General features: G+C 38.7%; 2 protein-coding genes across 5 annotated transcripts in view; one reads left to right on the top strand and one right to left on the bottom strand.

Annotated features, from left to right (window-relative positions):
- The window catches only part of LOC148956278 (HEAT repeat-containing protein 6), a 54,969-nt gene that overhangs the window by 24,665 nt on the left and 2,698 nt on the right, over positions 1-27,606 (bottom strand). The window contains exon 1 of one of the 4 annotated variants that reach the window (XM_089101796.1): positions 27,013-27,033. The exons of 2 other annotated variants lie outside the window; for them this stretch is intronic. The gene's annotated coding sequence lies outside the window, so the exon portion shown is untranslated. Of the gene's footprint in view, positions 1-171; positions 304-27,012; positions 27,034-27,606 lie in introns of those variants that run through there. One more of the 4 variants, XM_089101747.1, reaches the window with a different exon arrangement.
- Positions 23,212-23,880, top strand: LOC148956279 (uncharacterized). The gene has a single exon (XM_089090213.1). The coding sequence runs from the start codon at positions 23,212-23,214 to the stop codon at positions 23,878-23,880; it is 669 nt and encodes a 222-aa protein (XP_088946339.1).

Here is a 27,606-nt window from a genome sequence, read left to right as displayed (position 1 = left end):
TATGCATCTAATTTTTCTTCAAATATTAAAATATTGCAGATTCTTCAGAATAAGGCACTTCGAGTACTGGGTGAGTTGGTTCAGTATGAGCATAAGCGTGAATGTCTTATCAGTTTTCGAATTTTAAATGTTCATCAGATCAGGGACCGCCAGGCGGGAGTGTTTACTTACCAAGTGCTTAAAAGATTATCTCCAGAATATTTTACAGATTTTTTTAAGTTTAATTCTGATTATCATCATCATAGGACTAGAGGTCGTGGAAGCTTAGTCTCAGAAGTAAGGAGTACGAGTCGATCTAGCTCTGCAATTAAAAATTATGCAGTTAATTTGTGGAATGGTTTCCCGGAGAGCATTAGGGAGTCAGAAAACCAGTTTCAGTTTAAAATTTGATTAAAAAAGTTTTTGTTGGGTGGGAATTAAACAGTTTTTTTTTATTATTTGGGAGAGTTAAATTGTATTGAATGGTATGAAAAGAGTAGGAAGAGTGAATGAGTTTGGTTTATGATAAAAGATTGTGTGACGCTGCTCAAGCCACAATAGTGGCTTAATAAACGGCTTAATAATACGTTCTTACCATTTCTACTTTTGTTGATAATGTTATTAAAAAAAAATGTGGTAAGTGCCAGTTAAGTATGATGTAATTATTAGTTGAAAATAAAAGTCATCTCATCTCATCTCCTTTGGTTTAATACTTTGTGATGTAATATGTATTATTACGTGACCCATTTTGGGATTTATTAACATAAATAATTAATGTTCTCCAGGGCTAACATTTAGGCCTAAGAGACTATTGGTCAGTCCCTGGAGCTGTGTGTTTTTTATTCAATAAAGTCAAGTCAATGCTGCTACTACTACTATTGCACTAAATCAAAAGGGTTTGTATCCAGGTCGTCAAAATGGCATAGATATAATGTCTTAGAAATAAAAAAGCACTAAATTTGATTTTTCAGGGAAAACTGAGGGGGTGTAAAACTAAATCAAAAGGTACAATGTGTATACAAAATGTCAAAAGGATGTACCTACAATATCTCTGTAACAGTTAGGGGTGTTACATTAGAACTTTCAGAGCATGTTATTTGAAATGCTCAAATATCAATAGACACTATGTCCTTCTATGTTTGTCATTAGGGTGTATTTGCAATGTCTTTAAATGGATAAAGGTAAATTCAAAGCTCTTATGGCATGTTGAAAGGGATCTTTAAATAGATGCAGATGTTGCAAGGACAAATATACAGTATGTCTAGAATGGCTAAGGATGTTAAGGTGAAACTTTTAGGGGATGTTGCAGTATATGTTGAACAAAATAAAATAGCACAATATGGAAATAGGTTATCAAAAGTATGTTTCAGTGATATCTCAGGAATGGCCAAGGGCACTAAATTTAGCCTTTCAGGTTTGCTTCAGCAACTGCAACTCCAACTACTTGTGACTGTGACTACTTAGAACTGCAATTGCAACTACAGGTGAACTTGACTGCAACGACTACTTGCATCTGCAGCTACTTACAACTACAAGTACTAGTGACTGCTAATGCGACTACTTTTAACTGCAACTGCTACTACTACCACTTCAACTTCTACTGCTACTATTGAACTGAATGAAAAGAGTTTAAGTGCATCCAGGTTTTCCAAATGGCAAAGATGGAATATTTCAAGAACACAATAGAGTATTAAGTTGAAACTTTCAGAGAAAGGTGTAAACTAAATCCAAACAAACTAAGTGTACCCACACTGCCAAAAGGGTGTCTGTGCTATACCCTAGGAAAAACTCAGTGTATTATGTTGGACATTCAGGGTATGTTAAACTAAATCAAAAGACAGTATCTGCATCCAGTTTTGTTCCAAGGGCATGTCTGCCACATCTAAGGAATGGCTAAGGGTTTTAAGTTAATATTGTTCAAGCTTGTTGAGTGAGAAATTGAAATAAATGAAAATGCACTATGTGCATTCAAAGTTATCCAAAGGGTGTATCTGCAATATCTTGGGAAAAGTTAAGGGAATTAAGTAAAAACTTCCAGGGCATGTTAAACTTTCTACGTATCTAGTAAGGACCATAGCAGACGGTCAGTAAAAGCACTCAGTACGGATGATAGCAAGGAAGTGACCAACTTGAAGGATATTGCCAAACTCCTCAACAGGCAGTTTGGATTGGCTTTCACCAATGAACCAGATGGCCCTCTTCCTCATAGCCCATCATACTACATCCCTAACCCAATGCCACCTATTGTACTCTCCCCCTGTCGTCCAAAAGCGACTTGAAGCGCTAGACGTCAATAAGTCCGCCGGTCCTGATAACTTGCACCCAAGACTATTGAAGGAGCTTGCCAAAGAATTTGCACAACCACTATGCAATAAATTCCAACTGTCGCTTGAGTCAAAAAAGGTACCCATGGACTGGAAGCTGACCCATGTCACCCCAATACTCAAGAAAGGTGACCGCACTAAAGCCATAAACTACAGACCCATCAGTCTGACCTCAGTGGTGGCAAAAACCATTGAGCAGATTGTGAATGGTGAGATTCTGACACATCTCCATACCAATAATATACTTTCCCCCAACCAGCACCGCTTTCAGCCAGAAAAATCGGTTGAGACCAATCTCCTTGAGACATACAGCATCATAACTGGTCACCTGGAGAAAGGAATCCCTGTGGACCTGATTTTACTGAACCTAGTCAAGGCTTTTGACAAGGTACCACACAACCGTCTCAGATTGAAACTTTCGGCAGCAGGTACCCACGCGGACGTGATCGATTGGGTCATGCACTTTCTGACTGATCGGACTCAGCAGGTTCGACTCTTCACAGCTAATGGCGACAAGGTTTTCTCTGAACCATGTGATATTGTAAGCGGAGTCCCCCAAGGCACTGTTTTAGGCCCTACCCTATTCCTCATATACATCAACGATATGGTGAACGGAACAGAAAAAACATCACTCTCTATGCCGACGACTCCAAGCTGTTTGGGCCTGCAAATCAACAAAGTCTGCAGTGTGACCTTCATAAAATCCAAACATGGGCACAAGATTGGCTACTTGAACTCAACACATTGAAGTGCAGTGTCCTTCACTTTGGAAGCAACAACCCCCGTCACCAGTACAACATGTCCAATCCCAATTTACTGGCTGACTTAGTACTAAAGACAAGTCCCAAGAAATAGATCTAGGACTGCTGATAGATGAACAATTGAAGTTCCACAGCCACTGGCAACAAGCAGTTTCAAAAGCAAACTCAAGCCTCAGTCTCCTCAAACGCACCATAACCACACAGTCCTGTACAGTCTTTCTAAGGCTCTATAAGGCTATAGTTAGGCCTGTTTTGGATTTCGGTAAATGTCTCACCTCCCCTTCCTATAGGAATGATACCAGTCTAATCGAGGGAGTTCAGAGGCGTGCCACGAAGTGCATAGCTGGCCTACGAGATCTCCCATACAACAAGAGACTGGAACGCATGCAGCTGCCAAGACTCGTCTTCAGATGCCGCCGTGGTGATATGATGCTGACCTACAAGCATAACGCACAACCAAATAGCCCCCTTTTTACCAAACATTCAGGTCAGCACCATACAAGAGGACACTCACAAAAGCTGTCAAAACGTTCTGTCAATACACGAACGCGGCAACACTTCTTCTCCGAGCGTGTTGTCAACGAATGGAATAACCTTCAAGCTGAAACGGCGACTGCACCCACGGCTGTGTCCTTCAAGTCCAGACTGGACAAGGAATGGAATGACAAGCCATGGAAATATGAGTGGGACTGTCCGTCCCACTCAACTACCGACTGACGCCAACTTCATCATAATTCGTATTCGTTTAATCAAATAGCTTTCGTAGCAAACAAAACTGAACACTAAATAATGCTATTTTTACAGTCATTTAAGAAAAAAAAATATCACTTATTTAATACACTAACAAAATAAGGTACGAAGGAATTTGCAAATTTGTTCGTTCGGCACTTGACAGGTTGTAGTCTGTTCTGATGCCTGGCGAGTTTGGGGGTTGGTGCTGTTGGCGGAAGAATTGAGCAATGTTTCTCGTTTGACTTGAGTGATTTCCCGAATCTCATTATCAAATCGTGTCTTCAGGCGAATAAAGTGGGCAAGCTCATAACCACAAGGGCATGCTCGTAACTCTCATACCTGGGTCCAAGAATTGTTTTAGTAGCACGTTTTTGAACGTCTTCTAGTTTCTCTGAATTGTAGGGAGTGTTTTGTGCTTGAGGACCCCAGACAGGACAACAATATTCAAGGATTGGCCTGATGTATGTCGTGTAAGCCAGTAAGAGCTGACAATCGGAGAAACCCAGCCTATGCATACTCGTTAGACTTTGGATTGAGTAGTGTCCTTTGCGCACAATATTGTCTACATGCAGTTTAAATGAGGAATTGCTTGTAAAAGTCACGGCTAGCATTGTCGCGGACAAAACAGTTGGGAAGGGAACATCTTGTATTGTAATATCTCGGTTGAGCAGGTTGAAGCGTAGAACTTTCGATTTCTGCTCGTTCAGTTGCAGGCTATGAGATTTACACTGGTTAACAAAAGATTTACACTGGTAAGTCCGATAAAAGTGTTGGTTCAAACTGCTGTTTTGCTACTGCGTTTTCTACTATGTATTTGAGAAGCAAAGACAAATCATCCACAAACTTGAAACACTCCTCAAATTCTGCAAGGATTTTATTGATGACTGCAAGAAATAAAATGGTAGCTAGTTTCGTTCCTTGTGGACAGCCACAAGTAAGTTCAGTCCACTCAGAGCGGATATCATTGGAAAATAACGGATATACTGATTGCCGTCGCCCTTGCAAAAAATCTCTCACTAATAACAGCAAGTTTTTTTTCAGCTTCAATCTCTTTTAGATTTGTCAGTGCAATGAGGTGCTCTATAAGGTCAAATGCTTTCCTGTAGTCTTCCAAAAGTAAATTGATAACACTGTTTGGGGTGAAACAATTTTTCGGTACCAATCAATTTTGTGCTTGTGCCTGTCTATCCTATCTTTCTCAGGCTTTTAGCACGCAGTAACATCTTTATATATAGCCAAAATGCACCCTGATACCCAACCCTTTTTTGACAGCGGAAGATTAAATACTTTCACATCTGTATCATATTCTTTTTGTCTTTGGGCTGGATTCTCGGCTCTGACTTCGTTATTTAAAAACTTAGCGTGGAATTTTGTTTGAACCTGCAGTCTATTCTTTTTTTTGTCTTTATGGTTGAAGTACAACCATCTAAATCTCAAATTATGCCAACTAAAACTTGGAGCTGGGTTGTCGGTGAAAATGGCTGAGTATTTATTCCTTTCATCACCCCGACTGACGACATTTATTGAAAAAAAAGCTGGAGAGGCTTTATTGGGATTGATGTGAAAATAGCCACATTAGTACCAATGGAACATTAGGAAATATCTCTTACGTAAATGTTCTAAAAAATACACAGGCATAGGTGGGGCTATGACAGCCTTTTTGAGAGGGCAATAGAATTTGTATTTGTCTTCACATAATTTATTGTTTTACTTGTTCCAAACTTGATGGAAATGATGTTGGAATAAAATTCTCAAAGAAAATATTCCGTAGTTAATTCAATGTTATATCACCTAAAGGTTATAAATGTGAATTTACAGATTATAAAGGGGAAGTATTTTTCATCCTCTAAATTTGCAAACTCATTTCAGGCTTTTAAGGTTTCCTAACAGAGATAGGAAACTTAGATAGTATTGTTCTTAAAACAAATGTCTATCCCCAACAGTTTACCTACTTTTGCTACTTACGATCTGTACGCGGGACAAGAAAATATGCTTATTGTACCTTACTGACCCTCTATCAGATATCCCAATTCAGTCAAAATCAATTAAAATAAAAACAAATCCATAAAATCAAACTCATTTCTAGCAGCATTAATACACGAAAATTAGGGGGTGGGGTCAAAATTGATTTTTTTTCAAATCTAGATGGTTATTTTTTTCTGTTAAAAAATGCTAAAAGAGCCATTTTTCAAAGAGAATACCAAAAATTGATAATTTTCAAATATTAGAAGAGGAGTTCTTGGCAAGGTCAATCCCCTCCCGATTTAAGGCTTCAGCTAACTTCTTCCACATTCCACATTCTGTTTCATTAAGAGCCTGCTGATCAAATTTGTTAATATTCGACCCTTCAGTAGCATGTCTCACCACTTTGGAACACGGTATCTTGTTGTAAAGGTCGTGATAGATGTAAAGCATAATCATCGACTCACAAAGATCTTGCAAGTCGTTTTGTTTAGCCAGGGTAAGAGGAAAAAAAGTCTTGGATCAGCTTCCTGCAGCTGTTTTCTCAGATCCAGAGGCATTTGTACTTCATGGGCTGACATAAAATCCCCTGAAGTGAGATTCAAAATCGTACCTCAATTGAACTAAATTTGGAGCCTCTTTTAGCACAAAAATAACATTGATCTTGTTCCATTTAATAGCACTAAGTCATTTGCTTTTGTATCATTTTTCTTTTGTATCAGACTGTGCATGCTAGTAATTGTCAATAAAATTTAAAATTTATTGAAATGAGTCTATTCTTGCTATAAGGTGGATGATACACATTCCCTCAATCTTAAACACTAGCACAGTCTTTGCAGCTTACCAGCCATCTGTTGTATACTTCTCTAACTGCGTGTGCCATGAATCCTGAAAAACATGATTTACTTTCTAAACATTTAGAAGAGTCGTTGTCGAAAATACACATATCAAAACCATGACAGGTTCCTAAACTAGCCACCAAAACAGTTCGTCACAAAGTAGAGCTTCATCAGACCCTCTGTTTCTTTTTCAATTTGAGCAGAACCAACATATCTCATTGGAATTTGCCCTAAGGGTGGTCTTACAGATTGCATGTACCTTCCCTTGAGTTGAAGACATACACAGTCAGATTTTAGGTTGCCAGTTTGTGCTTATGATAGGTCCAGCTAGGGGCGTCCTGAGGCTCATTTTATTGGGGGGGGGGGGATCTTCGTAAACTTTACCGAATCACACCTGATTTAGGCCGAATTTTCTGCAGAACTCAAGAATTTTGCTAAATTTCGGCTGATTTTGCAAAATTTCTACCCCTTTCTTCTTACGACACGCACTTGGGTAAACTAAACCGGCGAACCTATGTTCCTCAATGAATCAATTCCTAAGGCATTTTCTTAGAGGGAACTTATGGTCATCCCTGTCCCACCTCCAAGGGGACCCAATACCCTCCCCCAACTTTTTGCCCCCCCCATTTCTTGGACTTGGAACTTTTTGGGACTTAGAATTTTGGGGCCTTAGTATTTTTTGGATTTGGGATTTTTTGGGACTTATATCTTTATTGTGCTGTATGAGACAAGCCTATGGCTTATTCCATTTCTGATTAATAATAATAATAATAATATAATTTTTTCCCGTGTCTTAGAATGACATGTAATCCTTAGTGAACATGTTTTTTTATTGTTTTTTTTTATGCGGCTGCCCCCGTGGTACTCCATGGCTAGTCATCAACACTCCCTAGATTATTGTGTGTTTCCAATCAGTATTTTTTATACATTGGAAGGATAAACGCTTACATCATACATTAAAAAAGTGAAGATGTAATATTCCAAGAAATTGTGTGCACATGATAAAGTTATTGTTGCATTGAATGCTGACAAAGACAAATATTTGGACTAAGAAACAAGTAGTAGTGGTGATAACACTCAAATAGAATGTGAGCATAAAAATATAGTCAATTCCACTACCAATATCATAAACCATATCTTGTCTTTGTGCCAAAACTGCAAACTATGTAAAAATAATATGGTAATAGACAGAGAAATCGAAAACAAAAAGGGCATTGGCAGATAATATCATCGAGGACTATAAAGACGAACTGATGAAAAACAAAGCGCTTGTGAGCATTATTAGTACCATTGATTGTATACCAACAGATAGAGTCAATGAACCCAATAATACCTATGTCAATTTGCATATTGATCCTGTATGTGACACCATAGTAAAAGTTGTGTATGACTCAAAATGGATTAATGATTGTTCTACTGGTTACAAACTAAGAGAAGAGAATAGCTACACTATTAAGAGAGAACATGATGACAGGTTCATATTAGAATTGGACATGATATGGTGATAATGAGGTTGTTATAGACAATTTGCAATGATGTCTACATAATTTTACAGATTATAAGCAAATGGTTATGTCAAGCAAATATATTAAGGAGGGGAAACCATAGGAGGATAGGTTATTAAATTGGTAAGAAATTGAGAAAAATTGCAGACTTAAATCAATTAAATGTCTTGCAATCGGTTTGTTTTAAGGAAATTTTTGATGTCAAATACTGGAAACAAGCTTGAATCAAGGAATTTACCCTTAGAAACCTCCATTGATCTTGAAAATTGAAGGGTTTTTTCAGTTTCATATTAGAATTACACATGGTTTGTTGGTAATGAGGTCGACAAAGACAGTTTGAAATAGTTTCTATGTAAATTTGACAGGTTATTAGCAACTGGTTCTGTCAAGTGAATTTTTATTTTTTGGAAAGGTGCTATATGATAATTGGTTGCAATATTGATAAAATTTCAGCCAAGTGTTTCCAAATCTTGTGTGATATTACCAAAATCTAGTCTGATATTATCAAACATCTTGCACTACATTATCAACATCTCGCCTGGTATAACAAGAGCACATAGGCAGCTTTCCACAATTTTGGGAACAATTGTTCTGAGAAACACTGATTTATGATTGATGCCATGGGTTTGGCTAGAAAAAATGAGTACTCTTTCAATAGCTTCACAGGGAGTTCACCTGGTTATGTGGCACAGTTGTTATGTAGTTGTTCAATTTAACAGAAGACTGATATTTTGGACACTTCTACAATATCATCATCACTACAACTGTTGATGATATTGCTCATCTGTTCATCAATTATGGTGGGGTAAGAAGTGCAAATTTGTGTAAAAAGATCGTTAACTTCTGAGGCTCTGATTAAACTCCTGTCTATGTTGCTGATTTGTACTTGAGTCCCTTTCTGTTTTCCAGTAAGCCTTTTTACTGTGTCATGCCACTTGTGGGAATCTGAATTGAGGAGTGGAGCTACTTCTTCCCGTATATACCTTTTCCTAGATAAGCGGAGGGCTGAATTGACTTTGTTTCTCAAGTTGTTTCCCTCTGATACTTCTCCTACGGCATGGAGATTGCATTGATTTTTGATCATTATTTTGAGCTCTGAATTTAGCCATGGCTTATCTGTATCACAGACCAAGCGTATTTTGACAAGAAAGAATTTGCAGTATTTTTGTTGCAGAGTCGAATATAGTGTCTCAACCTTTTCATTGATGTCAGTTATAGAACGGATTGCAGAAAAATCAAAGTTTGCAATCCGTCTGCCAAAGGCTTGGATGGAGCTTTCACTCAGTGGTCTGTACAGTATGCTAGTCTTTTTTGATTTAGGTATATGGTTTCTGTTCTTTGACTTCCAGTATAAAATGTTGTGATCAGATTTTGCAAGTGGTCCTAAGGAAAATGGCAGTTCATAGTGCGCTTTGAGATTGGTCAGTATGAGGTCCAGTATGCTTCCACTTTCATGAGTGGGAACATTGAAAACTTGTTTAAGGTCCAACACACATGAACTCCATTTTTTGTCAGTTAAGTTGAAGTCTCCTGCTATGATAAATGCTCAATTGCTGTACTGTTTCTGAAAACTGTCCACTTGATATTGCAGATATGTCACTAATTCTTGCCTATTACACGCACCTTCTGGATAGCATATTGCTGCTATTATGATGCATGAGTAAGTCCTTGGTAGCCCCTTTGGCTTGCACAAGAGCCAGATTGTCTCATGGCACAAATCTGAGGGGATACCAGGTTGTTTGCATGGTAAGTCTTTGCAGCAATAGATTCCTATGCCACCTCCACGTTGGTTGTCCTCTCTATTGCATCTGGTATTAAAAAAATTCAGATATCTTTTGATTACACCCGTTTTGTTTGTCATATCCCAGCATTCAGTAATTACTGCTAATGGTGCTAAGTTTATACACAAGACAAGTTCTAATTCATAAACCTTGTTGGTTAGGGACTGGGCATTGCAAAGAATCAGGTTTGGAAGATATATCTTGACATTCAGCATTACAGGTTTTAGTATGGAAGGGGAACTATTTGAGGGGAGGTGGTCCACAGGATTATCAGGAGAGTAAGATCTCATAATGAGTGTCTTGCTAGGAGGCTGATGCTGCTTTGGGCTTAAATTGCATCTCTCCAGCCGACCTCCCTTATGGTGTGTCATTAGGCCCTAACACAGTGACAAAATTTTGCCATCATTGACCTGGAGCACAACAGATCCTGTATGGACCTTAATTTCACTCTGAAGTGCGAATTAAGGTAAGGCCTGCAGGGGGGGGATAGTTGATTAAAACTTTTATAAACTCCAGGTTGTAACATGACAGAAGTTAAAATTTAATTAGCCCGATGGAACCACAAAAATTTTTGTGGATTTTCAAATCCATATATTTGAATATTTTTTCCTTATTAATCAAACGCATAATAGAACTACTTTTATTAACAAAATTTGCAAAATATTGTCCAGCATATAAAGGTAGGTCAAAACCTTGTGAAACATATTGATTTGATTGCTTTGCTTGCTTTGCTTTTGTGTTGTTTGCTTATGCTTATGCACTTTATTTATAGGTGTTGGGTCTCCATTAAATAATTGAATTCAACTATTGACTCCGAAGACAGAATATGTTACATGGTGTCAGAATGGACAGCACACCCTATCCAACAATTGATTGGTCGTCAGCCAATCTCAAAGCCTCGTGGAAGCGATTTCGCCAGCATGCTGAACTGATGTTCACAGGACCCTTGTCCGGAAAAGCCGACGCTGTGAAGTGCTCCTACTTGCTGATATGGGTTGGAGAAAAAGGACGAGATATATACAACACATTCCAGATTCCAGAAGTAGACAAAAATAAAGTGGATGTATATCTGAGAAAATTCAGTGAGCATGTTGAACCCAGTTCCAATCCCATATTTTCCCGATTCGTTTTTCACAAACAAAATCAGAAAGAAGGAGAGTCAATTGAATCATATGTGACATCTCTGAAGTTACTGGCCCTTGAGTGTAGTTTCGGAGATAGTTCAGACGAAATGGTGAGAGACAGACTGGTGTTTGGAGTACAGAGTGACCGGATAAGAGAGATAGCCATTTTGTTCAGCGTAGTTGATTTACACATAGAAAATATGTTTTTGAGGAGGATACTCTGCCAGAGCCCTCAGGGCAGGGGTTTTAAGTTATGCCTTGGGGGCATATAAGGTTTTATAGAAGTCGTTGTCGTAGAAACTTCAGAAAAGGGCTCATTTGATTTGAATTTCAGAGGGCTAGTGCCCTTTTTAATAGTCGAAAGTTATTAGTAATATTTTTTGTTGTTGTTGTTGTTTAGACCAGGGCACTTCGTATAGAAGTTGTCGTGGAAACTTCGAAAGGGGCTCATTCGATTGAAAATAGAAAGGGCTGATGTCCTTTTTAATAGTCGAAAGCGATAGGAGGGCGACTAATCCCCCTTCCACTCCCACCCTCCCATTCGCCCATTATGTTTAAAAACTAAATTTTGCTTTAAGATTAAGTCAAATTGCACTGTGTTACCATAATGTTGATTCCCAATAAGGCATCTCAGCAGTATCCCAAGAACAACTGAAAGTCTTATGTTTACACTTTCAGGGCTGCTTTTGCTCTTAAAATTTAACCAAATCAGAATAGTGTAAGTGTATCCAAGCTATCAATGAAAGTAAACAGATTTTTTTGCAAATGGTATCAAGTTTTCCATTTCAGGTCAACTAGAGGAGGTATGAAACTAAGTTAAACAGTACTATTTGTGTCCAGATTTTTAAAAGGGTGTATGTTGTTAAAATTTGCTGAAAATGTTTCTCCAGCACACAAATAGCAGGCCAAACTATAAAGTCTTAAAAAACTAAAAAATTTAAAGTGTTATTTTCTTTTTCCCTGAAAAGACTATGTCAATATAAAACTAACATATATTAGTTAAAAAAAAATTTTTCCAAAAAATAAGTTTTTCAAATAAAAGTAAACAACTCCATTAAACAAAAAATGAGCAAAAATAAAATCAAATAACCTACCAAGCTCAAAACTACCATAAATCAGCATCGATAAATAAATGAAACCCAAAACGAACAGAAATTACAATAAATAACCGAGTCAAACTCAAAACGAGCAGAAATTAACATAAGTTGGGCGCAACACCCCTATGCCTTCCCAAGGCCAGAACAAAATTTGCACTTTACTGAAAAAATACAAATGAATGTACATTGTCAGTTTAATATACATATACTGATATTTAGTGATCAAAATGTTAAAATTATTTGATTATAAAATTAAATTATTTTATGTTAAACTTGCACGAGGTCTTGGAGTGATGCGGCGTTTGAAACACGTGTTACCCTTAAGTGTTTTAAGAAATATATATCATACTATTTTTCATCCTTTTATTGTTTATGGTTGCTGTATTTATGCATCTAATTTTACTTCAAATATTAAAAGATTGCAGATTCTTCAGAATAAGGCACTTCGAGTACTGGGTGAGTTTGTTCAGTATGAGAATACGCGTGAAAGTTTTATCAGTTTTAGAATTTTAAATGTTCATCAGATCAGGGACCGCCAGGCGGGAGTGTTTACTTACCAAGTGCTTAATAGATTATCTCCAGAATATTTTACAGATTTTTTTAAGTTTAATTCTGATTATCATCATCATAGGACTAGAGGTCGTGGAAGCTTAGTCTCAGAAGTAAGGAGTACGAGTCGATCTAGCTCTGCAATTAAAAATTATGCAGTTAATTTGTGGAATGGTTTCCCGGAGAGCATTAGGGAGTCAGAAAACCAGTTTCAGTTTAAAATTAGATTAAAAAAGTTTTTGTTGGGTGGGAATTTTTTTTTTTTTTTTATTTGGGAGAGTTAAATTGTATTGAATGGTATGAAAAGAGTAGGAAGAGTGAATGAGTTTGGTTTATGATAAAAGATTGTGTGACGCTGCTCAAGCCACAATAGTGGCTTAATAAAACGTCATATGTTCTTACCATTTCTACGTTTGTTGATAATGTTATTAAAAAAAAATGTGGTAAGCGCCAGTTAAGTATGATGTAATTATTAGTTGAAAATAAAAGACATCTCATCTCATCTCCTTTGGTTTAATACTTTGTGATGTAATATGTATTATTACGTGACCCATTTTGGGATTTATTAACATAAATAATTAATGTTCTCCAGGGCTAACATTTAGGCCTAAGAGACTATTGGTCAGTCCCTGGAGCTGTGTGTTTTTTATTCAATAAAGTCAAGTCAATGCTGCTACTACTACTATTGCACTAAATCAAAAGGGTTTGTATCCAGGTCGTCAAAATGGCATAGATATAATGTCTTAGAAATAAAAAAGCACTAAATTTGATTTTTCAGGGAAAACTGAGGGGGTGTAAAACTAAATCAAAAGGTACAATGTGTATACAAAATGTCAAAAGGATGTACCTACAATATCTCTGTAACAGTTAGGGGTGTTACATTAGAACTTTCAGAGCATGTTATTTGAAATGCTCAAATATCAATAGACACTATGTCCTTCTATGTTTGTCATTAGGGTGTATTTGCAATGTCTTTAAATGGATAAAGGTAAATTCAAAGCTCTTATGGCATGTTGAAAGGGATCTTTAAATAGATGCAGATGTTGCAAGGACAAATATACAGTATGTCTAGAATGGCTAAGGATGTTAAGGTGAAACTTTTAGGGGATGTTGCAGTATATGTTGAACAAAATAAAATAGCACAATATGGAAATAGGTTATCAAAAGTATGTTTCAGTGATATCTCAGGAATGGCCAAGGGCACTAAATTTAGCCTTTCAGGTTTGCTTCAGCAACTGCAACTCCAACTACTTGTGACTGTGACTACTTAGAACTGCAATTGCAACTACAGGTGAACTTGACTGCAACGACTACTTGCATCTGCAGCTACTTACAACTACAAGTACTAGTGACTGCTAATGCGACTACTTTTAACTGCAACTGCTACTACTACCACTTCAACTTCTACTGCTACTATTGAACTGAATGAAAAGAGTTTAAGTGCATCCAGGTTTTCCAAATGGCAAAGATGGAATATTTCAAGAACACAATAGAGTATTAAGTTGAAACTTTCAAAGAAAGGTGTAAACTAAATCCAAACAAACTAAGTGTACCCACACTGCCAAAAGGGTGTCTGTGCTATACCCTAGGAAAAACTCAGTGTATTATGTTGGACATTCAGGGTATGTTAAACTAAATCAAAAGACAGTATCTGCATCCAGTTTTGTTCCAAGGGCATGTCTGCCACATCTAAGGAATGGCTAAGGGTTTTAAGTTAATATTGTTCAAGCTTGTTGAATGAGAAATTGAATTAAATGAAAATGCACTATGTGCATTCAAAGTTGTCAAAAGGGTATATCTGCAATATCTTGGGAAAAGTTAAGGGAATTAAGTAAAAACTTCCAGGGCATGTTAAACTTTCTACGTATCTAGTAAGGACCATAGCAGACGGTCAGTAAAAGCACTCAGTACGGATGATAGCAAGGAACTGACCAACTTGAAGGATATTGCCAAACTCCTCAACAGGCAGTTTGGATTGGCTTTCACCAATGAACCAGATGGCCCTCTTCCTCATAGCCCATCATACTACATCCCTAACCCAATGCCACCTATTGTACTCTCCCCCTGTCGTCCAAAAGCGACTTGAAGCGCTAGACGTCAATAAGTCCGCCGGTCCTGATAACTTGCACCCAAGACTATTGAAGGAGCTTGCCAAAGAAATTGCACAACCACTATGCAATAAATTCCAACTGTCGCTTGAGTCAAAAAAGGTACCCATGGACTGGAAGCTGACCCATGTCACCCCAATACTCAAGAAAGGTGACCGCACTAAAGCCATAAACTACAGACCCATCAGTCTGACCTCAGTGGTGGCAAAAACCATTGAGCAGATTGTGAATGGTGAGATTCTGACACATCTCCATACCAATAATATACTTTCCCCCAACCAGCACCGCTTTCAGCCAGAAAAATCGGTTGAGACCAATCTCCTTGAGACATACAGCATCATAACTGGTCACCTGGAGAAAGGAATCCCTGTGGACCTGATTTTACTGAACCTAGTCAAGGCTTTTGACAAGGTACCACACAACCGTCTCAGATTGAAACTTTCGGCAGCAGGTACCCACGCGGACGTGATCGATTGGGTCATGCACTTTCTGACTGATCGGACTCAGCAGGTTCGACTCTTCACATCTAATGGCGACAAGGTTTTCTCCGAACCATGTGATGTTGTAAGCAGAGTCCCCCAAGGTACTGTTTTGGGCCCTACCCTATTCCTCATATACATCAACAATATGGTGAACGGAACAGAAAAAAGCATCACTCTGTATGCCGACAACTCCAAGCTGTTTGGGCCTGCAAATCAACAAAGTCTGCAGTGTGACCTTCATAAAATCCAAACATGGGCACAAGATTGGCTACTTAAATTCAACACATTGAAGTGCAGTGTCCTTCACTTTGGAAGCAACAACCCCTGTCACCAGTACAACATGTCTGATCCCAATTCACTGGCTGACTTAGTACTAAAGACAAGTCCCGAAGAAAAAGATCTAGGAGTGCTGATGGATGAACAATTGAAGTTCCACGGCCACTGGCAACAAGCAGCTTCAAAAGCAAATTCAAGCCTTAGTCTCCTCAAACGCACCATAACCACACAGTCCTGTACAGTCTTTCTAAGGCTCTGTAAGGCTATAGTTAGGCCTGTTTTGGATTTCGGTACATGTCTCACCTCCCCTTCCTACAAGAATGATACCAGTTTAATCGAGGGAGTTCAGAGGCGTGCCACAAAGTGCATAGCTGGCCTACGAGATCTCCCATACAACAAGAGACTGGAACACATGCAGCTGCCAAGACTCGTCTTCAGATGCCGCCGTGGTGATATGATGCTGACCTACAAGCATAACGCACAACCAAATAGCCCCCTTTTTACCAAACATTCAGGTCAGCACCATACAAGAGGACACTCACAAAAGCTGTCAAAACGTTCTGTCAATACATGAACGCGGCAACACTTCTTCTCCGAGCGTGTTGTCAACGACTGGAATAGCCTTCAAGCTGAAACGGCGACTGCACCCACGGCTACGTCCTTCAAGTCCAGACTGGACAAGGGATGGAATGACAGGCCATGGAAATATGAGTTGGACTGTCCGTCCCACTCAACTACCGACTGATGCCAACTTCATCATAATTCGTATTCGTTTAATCAAATAGCTTTCGTAGCAAACAAAACTGAACACTAAATAATGCTATTTTTACAGTCATTTAAGAAAAAAAAATATCACTTATTTAATACACTAACAAAATAAGGTACGAAGGAATTTGCAAATTTTTTCGTTCGGCACTTGACAGGTTGTAGTCTGTTCTGATGCCTGGCGAGTTTGGGGGTTGGTGCTGTTGGCGGAAGAATTGAGCAATGTTTCTCGTTTGACTTGAGTGATTTCCCGAATCTCATTATCAAATCGTGTCTTCAGGCGAATAAAGTGGGCAAGCTCATAACCACAAGGGCATGCTCGTAAATCTCATACCTGGGTCCAAGAATTGTTTTAGTAGCACGTTTTTGAACGTCTTCTAGTTTCTCTGAATTGTAGGGAGTGTTTTGTGCTTGGGGACCCCAGACAGGACAACAATATTCAAGGATTGGCCTGATGTATGTCGTGTAAGCCAGTAAGAGCTGACAATCGGAGAAACCCAGCCTATGCATACTCGTTAGACTTTGGATTGAGTAGTGTCCTTTGCGCACGATATTGTCTACGTGCAGTTTAAATGAGCAATTGCTTTTAAAAGTCACGCCTAGCATTGTCGCGGACAAAACAGTTGGGAAGGGAACATCTTGTATTGTAATATCTCGGTTGAGCAGGTTGAAGCGTAGAACTTTCGATTTCTGCTCGTTCAGTTGCAGGCTATGAGATTTACACTGGTTAACAAAAGATTTACACTGGTAAGTCCGAAAAAAGTGTTGGTTCAAACTGCTGTTTTGCTACTGCGTTTTCTACTATGTATTTGAGAAGCAAAGACAAATCATCCACAAACTTGAAACACTCCTCAAATTCTGCAAGGATTTTATTGATGACTGCAAGAAATAAAATGGTAGCTAGTTTCGTTCCTTGTGGACAGCCACAAGTAAGTTCAGTCCACTCAGAGCGGATATCATTGGAAAATAACGGATATACTGATTGCCGTCGCCCTTGCAAAAAATCTCTCACTAATAACAGCAAGTTTTTTTTCAGCTTCAATCTCTTTTAGATTTGTCAGTGCAATGAGGTGCTCTATAAGGTCAAATGCTTTCCTGTAGTCTTCCAAAAGTAAATTGATAACACTGTTTGGGGTGAAACAATTTTTCGGTACCAATCAATTTTGTGCTTGTGCCTGTCTATCTTATCTTTCTCAGGCTTTTAGCACGCAGTAACATCTTTATATATAGCCAAAATGCACCCTGATACCCAACCCTTTTTTGACAGCGGAAGATTAAATACTTTCACATCTGTATCATATTCTTTTTGTCTTTGGGCTGGATTCTCGGCTCTGACTTCGTTATTTAAAAACTTAGCGTGGAATTTTGTTTGAACCTGCAGTCTATTCTTTTTTTGTCTTTATGGTTGAAGTACAACCATCTAAATCTCAAATTATGCCAACTAAAACTTGGAGCTGGGTTGTCGGTGAAAATGGCTGAGTATTTATTCCTTTCATCACCCCGACTGACGACATTTATTGAAAAAAAAGCTGGAGAGGCTTTATTGGGATTGATGTGAAAATAGCCACATTAGTACCAATGGAACATTAGGAAATATCTCTTACGTAAATGTTCTAAAAAATACACAGGCATAGGTGGGGCTATGACAGCCTTTTTGAGAGGGCAATAGAATTTGTATTTGTCTTCACATAATTTATTGTTTTACTTGTTCCCAACTTGATGGAAATGATGTTGGAATAAAATTCTCAAAGAAAATATTCCGTAGTTAATTCAATGTTATATCACCTAAAGGTTATAAATGTGAATTTACAGATTATAAAGGGGAAGTATTTTTCATCCTCTAAATTTGCAAACTCATTTCAGGCTTTTAAGGTTTCCTAACAGAGATAGGAAACTTAGATAGTATTATTCTTAAAACAAATGTCTATCCCCAACGGTTTACCTACTTTTGCTACTTACGATCTGTACGCGGGACAAGAAAATATGCTTATTGTACCTTACTGACCCTCTATCAGATATCCCAATTCAGTCAAAATCAATTAAAATAAAAACAAATCCATAAAATTAAACTCATTTCTAGCAGCATTAATACACGAAAATTAGGGGGTGGGGTCAAAATTGATTTTTTTTCAAATCTAGATGGTTATTTTTTTCTGTTAAAAAATGCTAAAAGAGCCATTTTTCAAAGAGAATACCAAAAATTGATAATTTTCAAATATTAGAAGGGGAGTTCTTGGCAAGGTCAATCCCCTCCCGATTTAAGGCTTCAGCTAACTTCTTCCACATTCCACATTCTGTTTCATTAAGAGCCTGCTGATCAAATTTGTTAATATTCGACCCTTCAGTAGCATGTCTCACCACTTTGGAACATGGTATCTTGTTGTAAAGGTCGTGACAGATGTAAAGCATAATCATCGACTCACAAAGATCTTGCAAGTCGTTTTGTTTAGCCAGGGTAAGAGGAAAAAAAGTCTTGGATCAGCTTCCTGCAGCTGTTTTCTCAGATCCAGAGGCATTTGTACTTCATGGGCTGACATAAAATCCCCTGAAGTGAGATTCAAAATCGTACCTCAATTGAACTAAATTTGGAGCCTCTTTTAGCACAAAAATAACATTGATCTTGTTCCATTTCATAGCACTAAGTCATTTGCTTTTGTATCATTTTTCTTTTGTATCAGACTGTGCATGCTAGTAATTGTCAATAAAATTTAAAATTTATTGAAATGAGTCTATTCTTGCTATAAGGTGGATGATACACATTCCCTCAATCTTAAACACTAGCACAGTCTTTGCAGCTTACCAGCCATCTGTTGTATACTTCTCTAACTGCGTGTGCCATGAATCCTGAAAAACATGATTTACTTTCTAAACATTTAGAAGAGTCGTTGTCGAAAATACACATATCAAAACCATGACAGGTTCCTAAACTAGCCACCAAAACAGTTCGTCACAAAGTAGAGCTTCATCAGACCCTCTGTTTCTTTTTCAATTTGAGCAGAACCAACATATCTCATTGGAATTTGCCCTAAGGGTGGTCTTACAGATTGCATGTACCTTCCCTTGAGTTGAAGACATACACAGTCAGATTTTAGGTTGCCAGTTTGTGCTTATGATAGGTCCAGCTAGGGGCGTCCTGAGGCTCATTTTATTGGGGGGGGGGGGATCTTCGTAAACTTTACCGAATCACACCTGATTTAGGCCGAATTTTCTGCAGAAATCAAGAATTTTGCTAAATTTCGGCTGATTTTGCAAAATTTCTACCCCTTTCTTCTTACGACACGCACTTGGGTAAACTAAACCGGCGAACCTATGTTCCTCAATGAATCAATTCCTAAGGCATTTTCTTAGAGGGAACTTATGGTCATCCCTGTCCCACCTCCAAGGGGACCCAATACCCTCCCCCAACTTTTTGCCCCCCCCCATTTCTTGGACTTGGAACTTTTTGGGACTTAGAATTTTGGGGCCTTAGTATTTTTTGGATTTGGGATTTTTTGGGACTTATATCTTTATTGTGCTGTATGAGACAAGCCTATGGCTTATTCCATTTCTGATTAATAATAATAATAATAATATAATTTTTTCCCGTGTCTTAGAATGACATGTAATCCTTAGTGAACATGTTTTTTTATTGTTTTTTTTTATGCGGCTGCCCCCGTGGTACTCCATGGCTAGTCATCAACACTCCCTAGATTATTGTGTGTTTCCAATCAGTATTTTTTATACATTGGAAGGATAAACGCTTACATCATACATTAAAAAAGTGAAGATGTAATATTCCAAGAAATTGTGTGCACATGATAAAGTTATTGTTGCATTGAATGCTGACAAAGACAAATATTTGGACTAAGAAACAAGTAGTAGTGGTGATAACACTCAAATAGAATGTGAGCATAAAAATATAGTCAATTCCACTACCAATATCATAAACCATATCTTGTCTTTGTGCCAAAACTGCAAACTATGTAAAAATAATATGGTAATAGACAGAGAAATCGAAAACAAAAAGGGCATTGGCAGATAATATCATCGAGGAATATAAAGACGAACTGATGAAAAACAAAGCGCTTGTGAGCATTATTAGTACCATTGATTGTATACCAACAGATAGAGTCAATGAACCCAATAATACCTATGTCAATTTGCATATTGATCCTGTATGTGACACCATAGTAAAAGTTGTGTATGACTCAAAATGGATTAATGATTGTTCTACTGGTTACAAACTAAGAGAAGAGAATAGCTACACTATTAAGAGAGAACATGATGACAGGTTCATATTAGAATTGGACATGATATGGTGATAATGAGGTTGTTATAGACAATTTGCAATGATGTCTACATAATTTTACAGATTATAAGCAAATGGTTATGTCAAGCAAATATATTAAGGAGGGGAAACCATAGGAGGATAGGTTATTAAATTGGTAAGAAATTGAGAAAAATTGCAGACTTAAATCAATTAAATGTCTTGCAATCGGTTTTTTTTAAGGAAATTTTTGATGTCAAATACTGGAAACAAGCTTGAATCAAGGAATTTACCCTTAGAAACCTCCATTGATCTTGAAAATTGAAGGGTTTTTTCAGTTTCATATTAGAATTACACATGGTTTGTTGGTAATGAGGTCGACAAAGACAGTTTGAAATAGTTTCTATGTAAATTTGACAGGTTATTAGCAACTGGTTCTGTCAAGTGAATTTTTATTTTTTTGGAAAGGTGCTATATGATAATTGGTTGCAATATTGATAAAATTTCAGCCAAGTGTTTCCAAATCTTGTGTGATATTACCAAAATCTAGTCTGATATTATCAAACATCTTGCACTACATTATCAACATCTCGCCTGGTATAACAAGAGCACATAGGCAGCTTTCCACAATTTTGGGAACAATTGTTCTGAGAAACACTGATTTATGATTGATGCCATGGGTTTGGCTAGAAAAAATGAGTACTCTTTCAATAGCTTCACAGGGAGTTCACCTGGTTATGTGGCACAGTTGTTATGTAGTTGTTCAATTTAACAGAAGACTGATATTTTGGACACTTCTACAATATCATCATCACTACAACTGTTGATGATATTGCTCATCTGTTCATCAATTATGGTGGGGTAAGAAGTGCAAATTTGTGTAAAAAGATCGTTAACTTCTGAGGCTCTGATTAAACTCCTGTCTATGTTGCTGATTTGTACTTGAGTCCCTTTCTGTTTTCCAGTAAGCCTTTTTACTGTGTCATGCCACTTGTGGGAATCTGAATTGAGGAGTGGAGCTACTTCTTCCCGTATATACCTTTTCCTAGATAAGCGGAGGGCTGAATTGACTTTGTTTCTCAAGTTGTTTCCCTCTGATACTTCTCCTACGGCATGGAGATTGCATTGATTTTTGATCATTATTTTGAGCTCTGAATTTAGCCATGGCTTATCTGTATCACAGACCAAGCGTATTTTGACAAGAAAGAATTTGCAGTATTTTTGTTGCAGAGTCGAATATAGTGTCTCAACCTTTTCATTGATGTCAGTTATAGAACGGATTGCAGAAAAATCAAAGTTTGCAATCCGTCTGCCAAAGGCTTGGATGGAGCTTTCACTCAGTGGTCTGTACAGTATGCTAGTCTTTTTTGATTTAGGTATATGGTTTCTGTTCTTTGACTTCCAGTATAAAATGTTGTGATCAGATTTTGCAAGTGGTCCTAAGGAAAATGGCAGTTCATAGTGCGCTTTGAGATTGGTCAGTATGAGGTCCAGTATGCTTCCACTTTCATGAGTGGGAACATTGAAAACTTGTTTAAGGTCCAACACACATGAACTCCATTTTTTGTCAGTTAAGTTGAAGTCTCCTGCTATGATAAATGCTCAATTGCTGTACTGTTTCTGAAAACTGTCCACTTGATATTGCAGATATGTCACTAATTCTTGCCTATTACACGCACCTTCTGGATAGCATATTGCTGCTATTATGATGCATGAGTAAGTCCTTGGTAGCCCCTTTGGCTTGCACAAGAGCCAGATTGTCTCATGGCACAAATCTGAGGGGATACCAGGTTGTTTGCATGGTAAGTCTTTGCAGCAATAGATTCCTATGCCACCTCCACGTTGGTTGTCCTCTCTATTGCATCTGGTATTAAAAAAATTCAGATATCTTTTGATTACACCCGTTTTGTTTGTCATATCCCAGCATTCAGTAATTACTGCTAATGGTGCTAAGTTTATACACAAGACAAGTTCTAATTCATAAACCTTGTTGGTTAGGGACTGGGCATTGCAAAGAATCAGGTTTGGAAGATATATCTTGACATTCAGCATTACAGGTTTTAGTATGGAAGGGGAACTATTTGAGGGGAGGTGGTCCACAGGATTATCAGGAGAGTAAGATCTCATAATGAGTGTCTTGCTAGGAGGCTGATGCTGCTTTGGGCTTAAATTGCATCTCTCCAGCCGACCTCTCTTATGGTGTGTCATTAGGCCCTAACACAGTAATAAAATTTTGCCATCATTAACCTGGAGCACAACAGATCCAGTATGGACCTTAATTTCACTCTGAAGTGCAAATTAAGGTAAGGCCTGCAGGGGGGGGATAGTTGATTAAAAGTTTTATACACTCCAGGTTGTAACATGACAGAAGTTAAAATTTAATTAGCCCTATGGAACCACAAAAATTTTTGTGGATTTTCAAATCCATATATTTGAATATTTTTTCCTTATTAATCAAACGCATAATAGAACTACTTTTATTAACAAAATTTGAAAAATATTGTCCAGCATATAAAAGTAGGTCAAAACCTTGTGAAACATATTGATTTGATTGCTTTGCTTGCTTTGCTTTTGTGTTGTTTGCTTATGCTTATGCACTTTATTTATAGGTGTTGGGTCTCCATTAAATAATTGAATTCAACTATTGACTCCGAAGACAGAATATGTTACATGGTGTCAGAATGGACAGCACACCCTATCCAACAATTGATTGGTCGTCAGCCAATCTCAAAGCCTCGTGGAAGCGATTTCGCCAGCATGCTGAACTGATGTTCACAGGACCCTTGTCCGGAAAAGCCGACGCTGTGAAGTGCTCCTACTTGCTGATATGGGTTGGAGAAAAAGGACGAGATATATACAACACATTCCAGATTCCAGAAGTAGACAAAAATAAAGTGGATGTATATCTGAGAAAATTCAGTGAGCATGTTGAACCCAGTTCCAATCCCATATTTTCCCGATTCGTTTTTCACAAACGAAATCAGAAAGAAGGAGAGTCAATTGAATCATATGTGACATCTCTGAAGTTACTGGCCCTTGATTGTAGTTTTGGAGATAGTTCAGACGAAATGGTGAGAGACAGACTGGTGTTTGGAGTACAGAGTGACCGGATAAGAGAAAGACTATTGAGTGAAGGTGGAATGCTTACACTGGCAAAAGCTATTGATATTAGCCGTGCAATTGAAACAGTTGTGGAGACCCATGCACAGATGAGAAATGAACAAAGTACTAGTGCTGTAAAGCAAGAAGTGGGAGCCACACGCAAACAAAAAATGTTGCCAAAGACAATGACACCACACTGTTATTTCTGTGGGAACCAGTACTCCCACGAACACAAATGCCCCGCATAAGGGAAGATCTGTTCCAAGTGTCGGAAGCCAAATCATTTTGCAAAGGTTTGCAAAAGCAGGTCTGTCAACGAAATTGAAGCCCTGCCAGCTGAGAACGAAGGAAACAATGAATACTTCATCGAGTCTGTTGACAGCAGAACGGATTCAACCCAAAAGCCAATGATTAAAGTTAACCTACCTGAATACCGACGAGAAATAACCTTCAAAATTGATACAGGGGCTGATGCAAACGTTCTCCCAGCAAGTGAATTTAGGTCCCTACAACCAAGACCTACCTTGCTTCCCAACATAGATATCCTGACAACCTACAGTGGATGCAGCCTTGAAGTACATGGAATTGCACAGATTGTGATTCAGTATAAGGACCGAGAACCGCAGGTTCATGTGTTTCATGTTGATGAAACCAACAAAGGACCAATTCTTAGTAGACAAACGAGCGAACAGATGAACTTGATCAAGTTTGTGTTTAGCATGTCATGTAGCATGACTGAAGACCCAGCCACGGTTTCAACCAGACCTGAAGTACGACAGATCCTCGAGGAATATGATGATGTCTTCCAAGGTATTGGGACGTTGCCCGGAAAATGTTACATTTACCTGAAGGAAGGATCTGTTCCAACAGTCCAGCCACCAAAAAGAGTTCCGTATGCCCTTCAGTCGAAGCTAAAAGAAGAACTAGACAGATTAGAAAATATTGGCATCATAGAGAAGGTACAAAAACCGACAGACTGGGTGAATTCGATTGTCCTTGTAAAGAAACCAGACGGAAAAATCCGAATTTGTCTAGATCCAGTGGACTTAAACAAATGTATCAAGCGTCCTTACCACCCCATTCCTAGCTTTGATGATGTAGCAGTGAGATGTGCATGAGCAGAAAAATTTTTCAAAACCGACGCTAGAAATGGTTACTGGTCAATGGTTTTAGACGAGGAATCTGCTGACCTCACTACATTCAGCACAACATTTGGAAGATACCGCTTCAAGAGATATCCTTTTGAGCTCATATCAGCCCAGGATGAGTACCAAAAACGAATGGAAGAGGCGTTCGAAGGTATTGACATTGGTCTGATTGTGGATGATGTTGCTGGAATGGCTGAAAGTACAACAGATCATGATAGGAAACTAAGGACAGTTATGCAGAGGGCTCGTGAAAAAGGCATCAAGTTTAATAAAGAGAAATGCCTTTTCGATGCCGTAGCCATTCCCTACTTTGGACATATACTGACAAAGGGAGGTATGGAACCAGACCCTAACAAAATTCGGGCAATGAAAGAAATTCCAGCCCCCAAGAACAAAGATGAATAGCAGACTCTTCTAGGGATGTACAACTATTTGTCAAGGTACATTCCCTGCCTCTCTACCCTAAACCAGCCACTTAGGGACCTGGCCAAAGCAAAGGAGTTCAAGTGGAAAGTAGTACACAACAATGCCCGAGTCAAAATCCAGGAAGCCATTTGCAGCAACCTCGCCTATTTTGATACCAAAAGTGCCCAGGTGGAAGTGATAACAGATGCATCACAACACGGGCTAGGTGCTCAACTGGTTGCGGATCACGCCACAGTAGCCTTTGCTTCTAGATCTCTTAGTGCCACAGAAAAACGGTACTCACAAATCGAGAAGGAGCTTCTGGGAATTGTGTTTGCCTGCACGCATTTCCATCAATATATTTGTGGTAGAAAGATCACTGTGACAACGGATCACAAACCTTTAGAGGCGATATTGTCCAAACCAATAAATAGGGCACCACCCCGATTGCAAAGAATGATGCTAGTGCTCCAGCAGTATGAAATGTCATTCCAGTATCGTCCCGGCAAAGAAATCCCGGTAGCTGATGCCTTATCACGAATGCACTTACCTGACCAAGACCAGAAATTCAAATTGAAGGAGAAGTAGCCATCCATACATTCTTTAGAGATATTCCAGTAAGCAGAAATAAACTAGAGCAAGTCCGTGAGGAAACCCTAAGAGATGTTGAGCTGAAAACACTGTCAGACATTGTCAAATCTGGCTGGCCTAACGACTGAAGAGATGTACCATCCATTCTGGAACTACAGAGACGAGCTGGTTATCAACGATGGTATTATACTGAAAGGCAAACGCATTGTTGTGCCTAAGGCACTGCGTGGAGACATACTGCGACAGCTTCATTTGTCACACGTTGGCATTGTAAAAACAAAAGAAAGAGCTCGTAGCTCTGTATTTTGGCCTAACATCATGAAAGATACCACGCAACTAGTATCTGGTTGCGAAATATTCGCCATGCATCAAATGGATCAACAGAAAGAGCCATTGATATCCTCAGAGGTTCCCCAGTATCCATTCCAACACGTAGGCCTGGACATCTTTACATTCAGTGGTATGGAATACCTAATCACTGTAGACTATTATAGTAGATTTTTCGAGGTGGATAAACTTGCCATTTCAAACTCACAGCAAGTGATCTCGAAATTAAAAATGCATTTCGCCAGATATGGTATACCAGAGAAGATTACTTTAGACAATGGGCCACAATTTAGCTTGGAGCAGTTTCGAACGTTTGCAGCATCCTGGGATATCAACCACGTCACATCGAGTCCCCGATACCCACAGTCCAATGGGATGAGCGAGAAGGCGGTCCAGATGGCAAAACGGATCATGACGAAAGCAACAGAAAGCCAAACAGATCCATACATTGCATTGCTGGAATACCAAAACACCCCAGTTGATGGAGCATACACACCGGTTCAGCTGCTCATGAGCAGGAAAACCCGGTCAATGGTCCCAGCGCTGCCATCCCATCTGCAGCCGAAAATAATTGCAAAGCCAGTTTTCGAGAAAGCAAGAGAGAAAGCTCAGTCTAGACAGCAGAGAGCTCACAACAAGAACACCAAAGAGCTGAAAGAATTGAGCATAGGAGAGAAAGTATGGGTGAAATTTCACAAAAGTAGTAGATTGTACAAGGGTGAAGTCGAGAAAAAGTTGAGACAACAAGAGCACTCTTACCTGGTGCATCTGCAAGACAACAGTACTCTTCGGAAAAACAGGCACCACCTACGTCACAGATCGGAACCACTTATAGCCGAGCCGGGGCCTATACCATCCCACCCATTACATGCAGGCCGTGTTACCCAGTGCCCAGAATTACATACTTACCCGGATGGAACAGCGACAGTTGGAGCTAGTACGACGCCTGTCACAGATCGATCCAGTGCAGAATTGAACAGCAGTACTGATGAAGAAACCCGTCAGTAGTCAAAGATGATGATTTCACCGTAGCCGAAAGGCCAAACGTCAGGGGGAAGGAGGAAAGAGCATTAAGTCTATGATGTCAGTCAACTACTGATACAGTCATACCCCCTGTGACCAACGCTGAAGCCCCGCCAGATGCAGGAAGAGTCACTCTCTCAGGTAGACTTTCCAAACCACCTTTGCGTATGAACCTGAGCATTGATCGTCATGTTGATATCCACCTCTGTCCAGTCTGGCAGTGATGGAAGCCATTTCTACATGAGAAAGAAGATGTAACATATTGATTTGATTGCTTTGCTTTTGTGTTGTTTGCTTATGCTTATGCACTTTATTTATAGGTGTTGGGTCTCCATTAAATAATTGAATTCAACTATTGACTCCGAAGACAGAATATGTTACACCTTGATTCTTATAGAGAAGAACCCAGATGATTTAAAATATATTCTCTGAGCCAATGAAAAAGACTAAGTCAAAAACAAATAGAAACTAATTTTACAA

The sequence above is a fragment of the Artemia sp. Qi Xiang Cuo genome, chromosome 1 (assembly GCF_049724085.1).
Source record: "Artemia sp. Qi Xiang Cuo chromosome 1, ASM4972408v1, whole genome shotgun sequence".
Classification (NCBI taxonomy): Eukaryota; Metazoa; Arthropoda; class Branchiopoda; order Anostraca; family Artemiidae; genus Artemia; species Artemia sp. Qi Xiang Cuo.
Note: the sequence above shows the minus strand (reverse complement) of the source record. Positions and strands in the feature narration are given on the sequence as shown.

Coding starts and splice junctions, on each gene's coding strand:
- LOC148956279 (XM_089090213.1), top strand. CDS start 23,212: ATGGACAGCACACCCTATCCAACAATTGATTGGTCGTCAGCCAATCTC.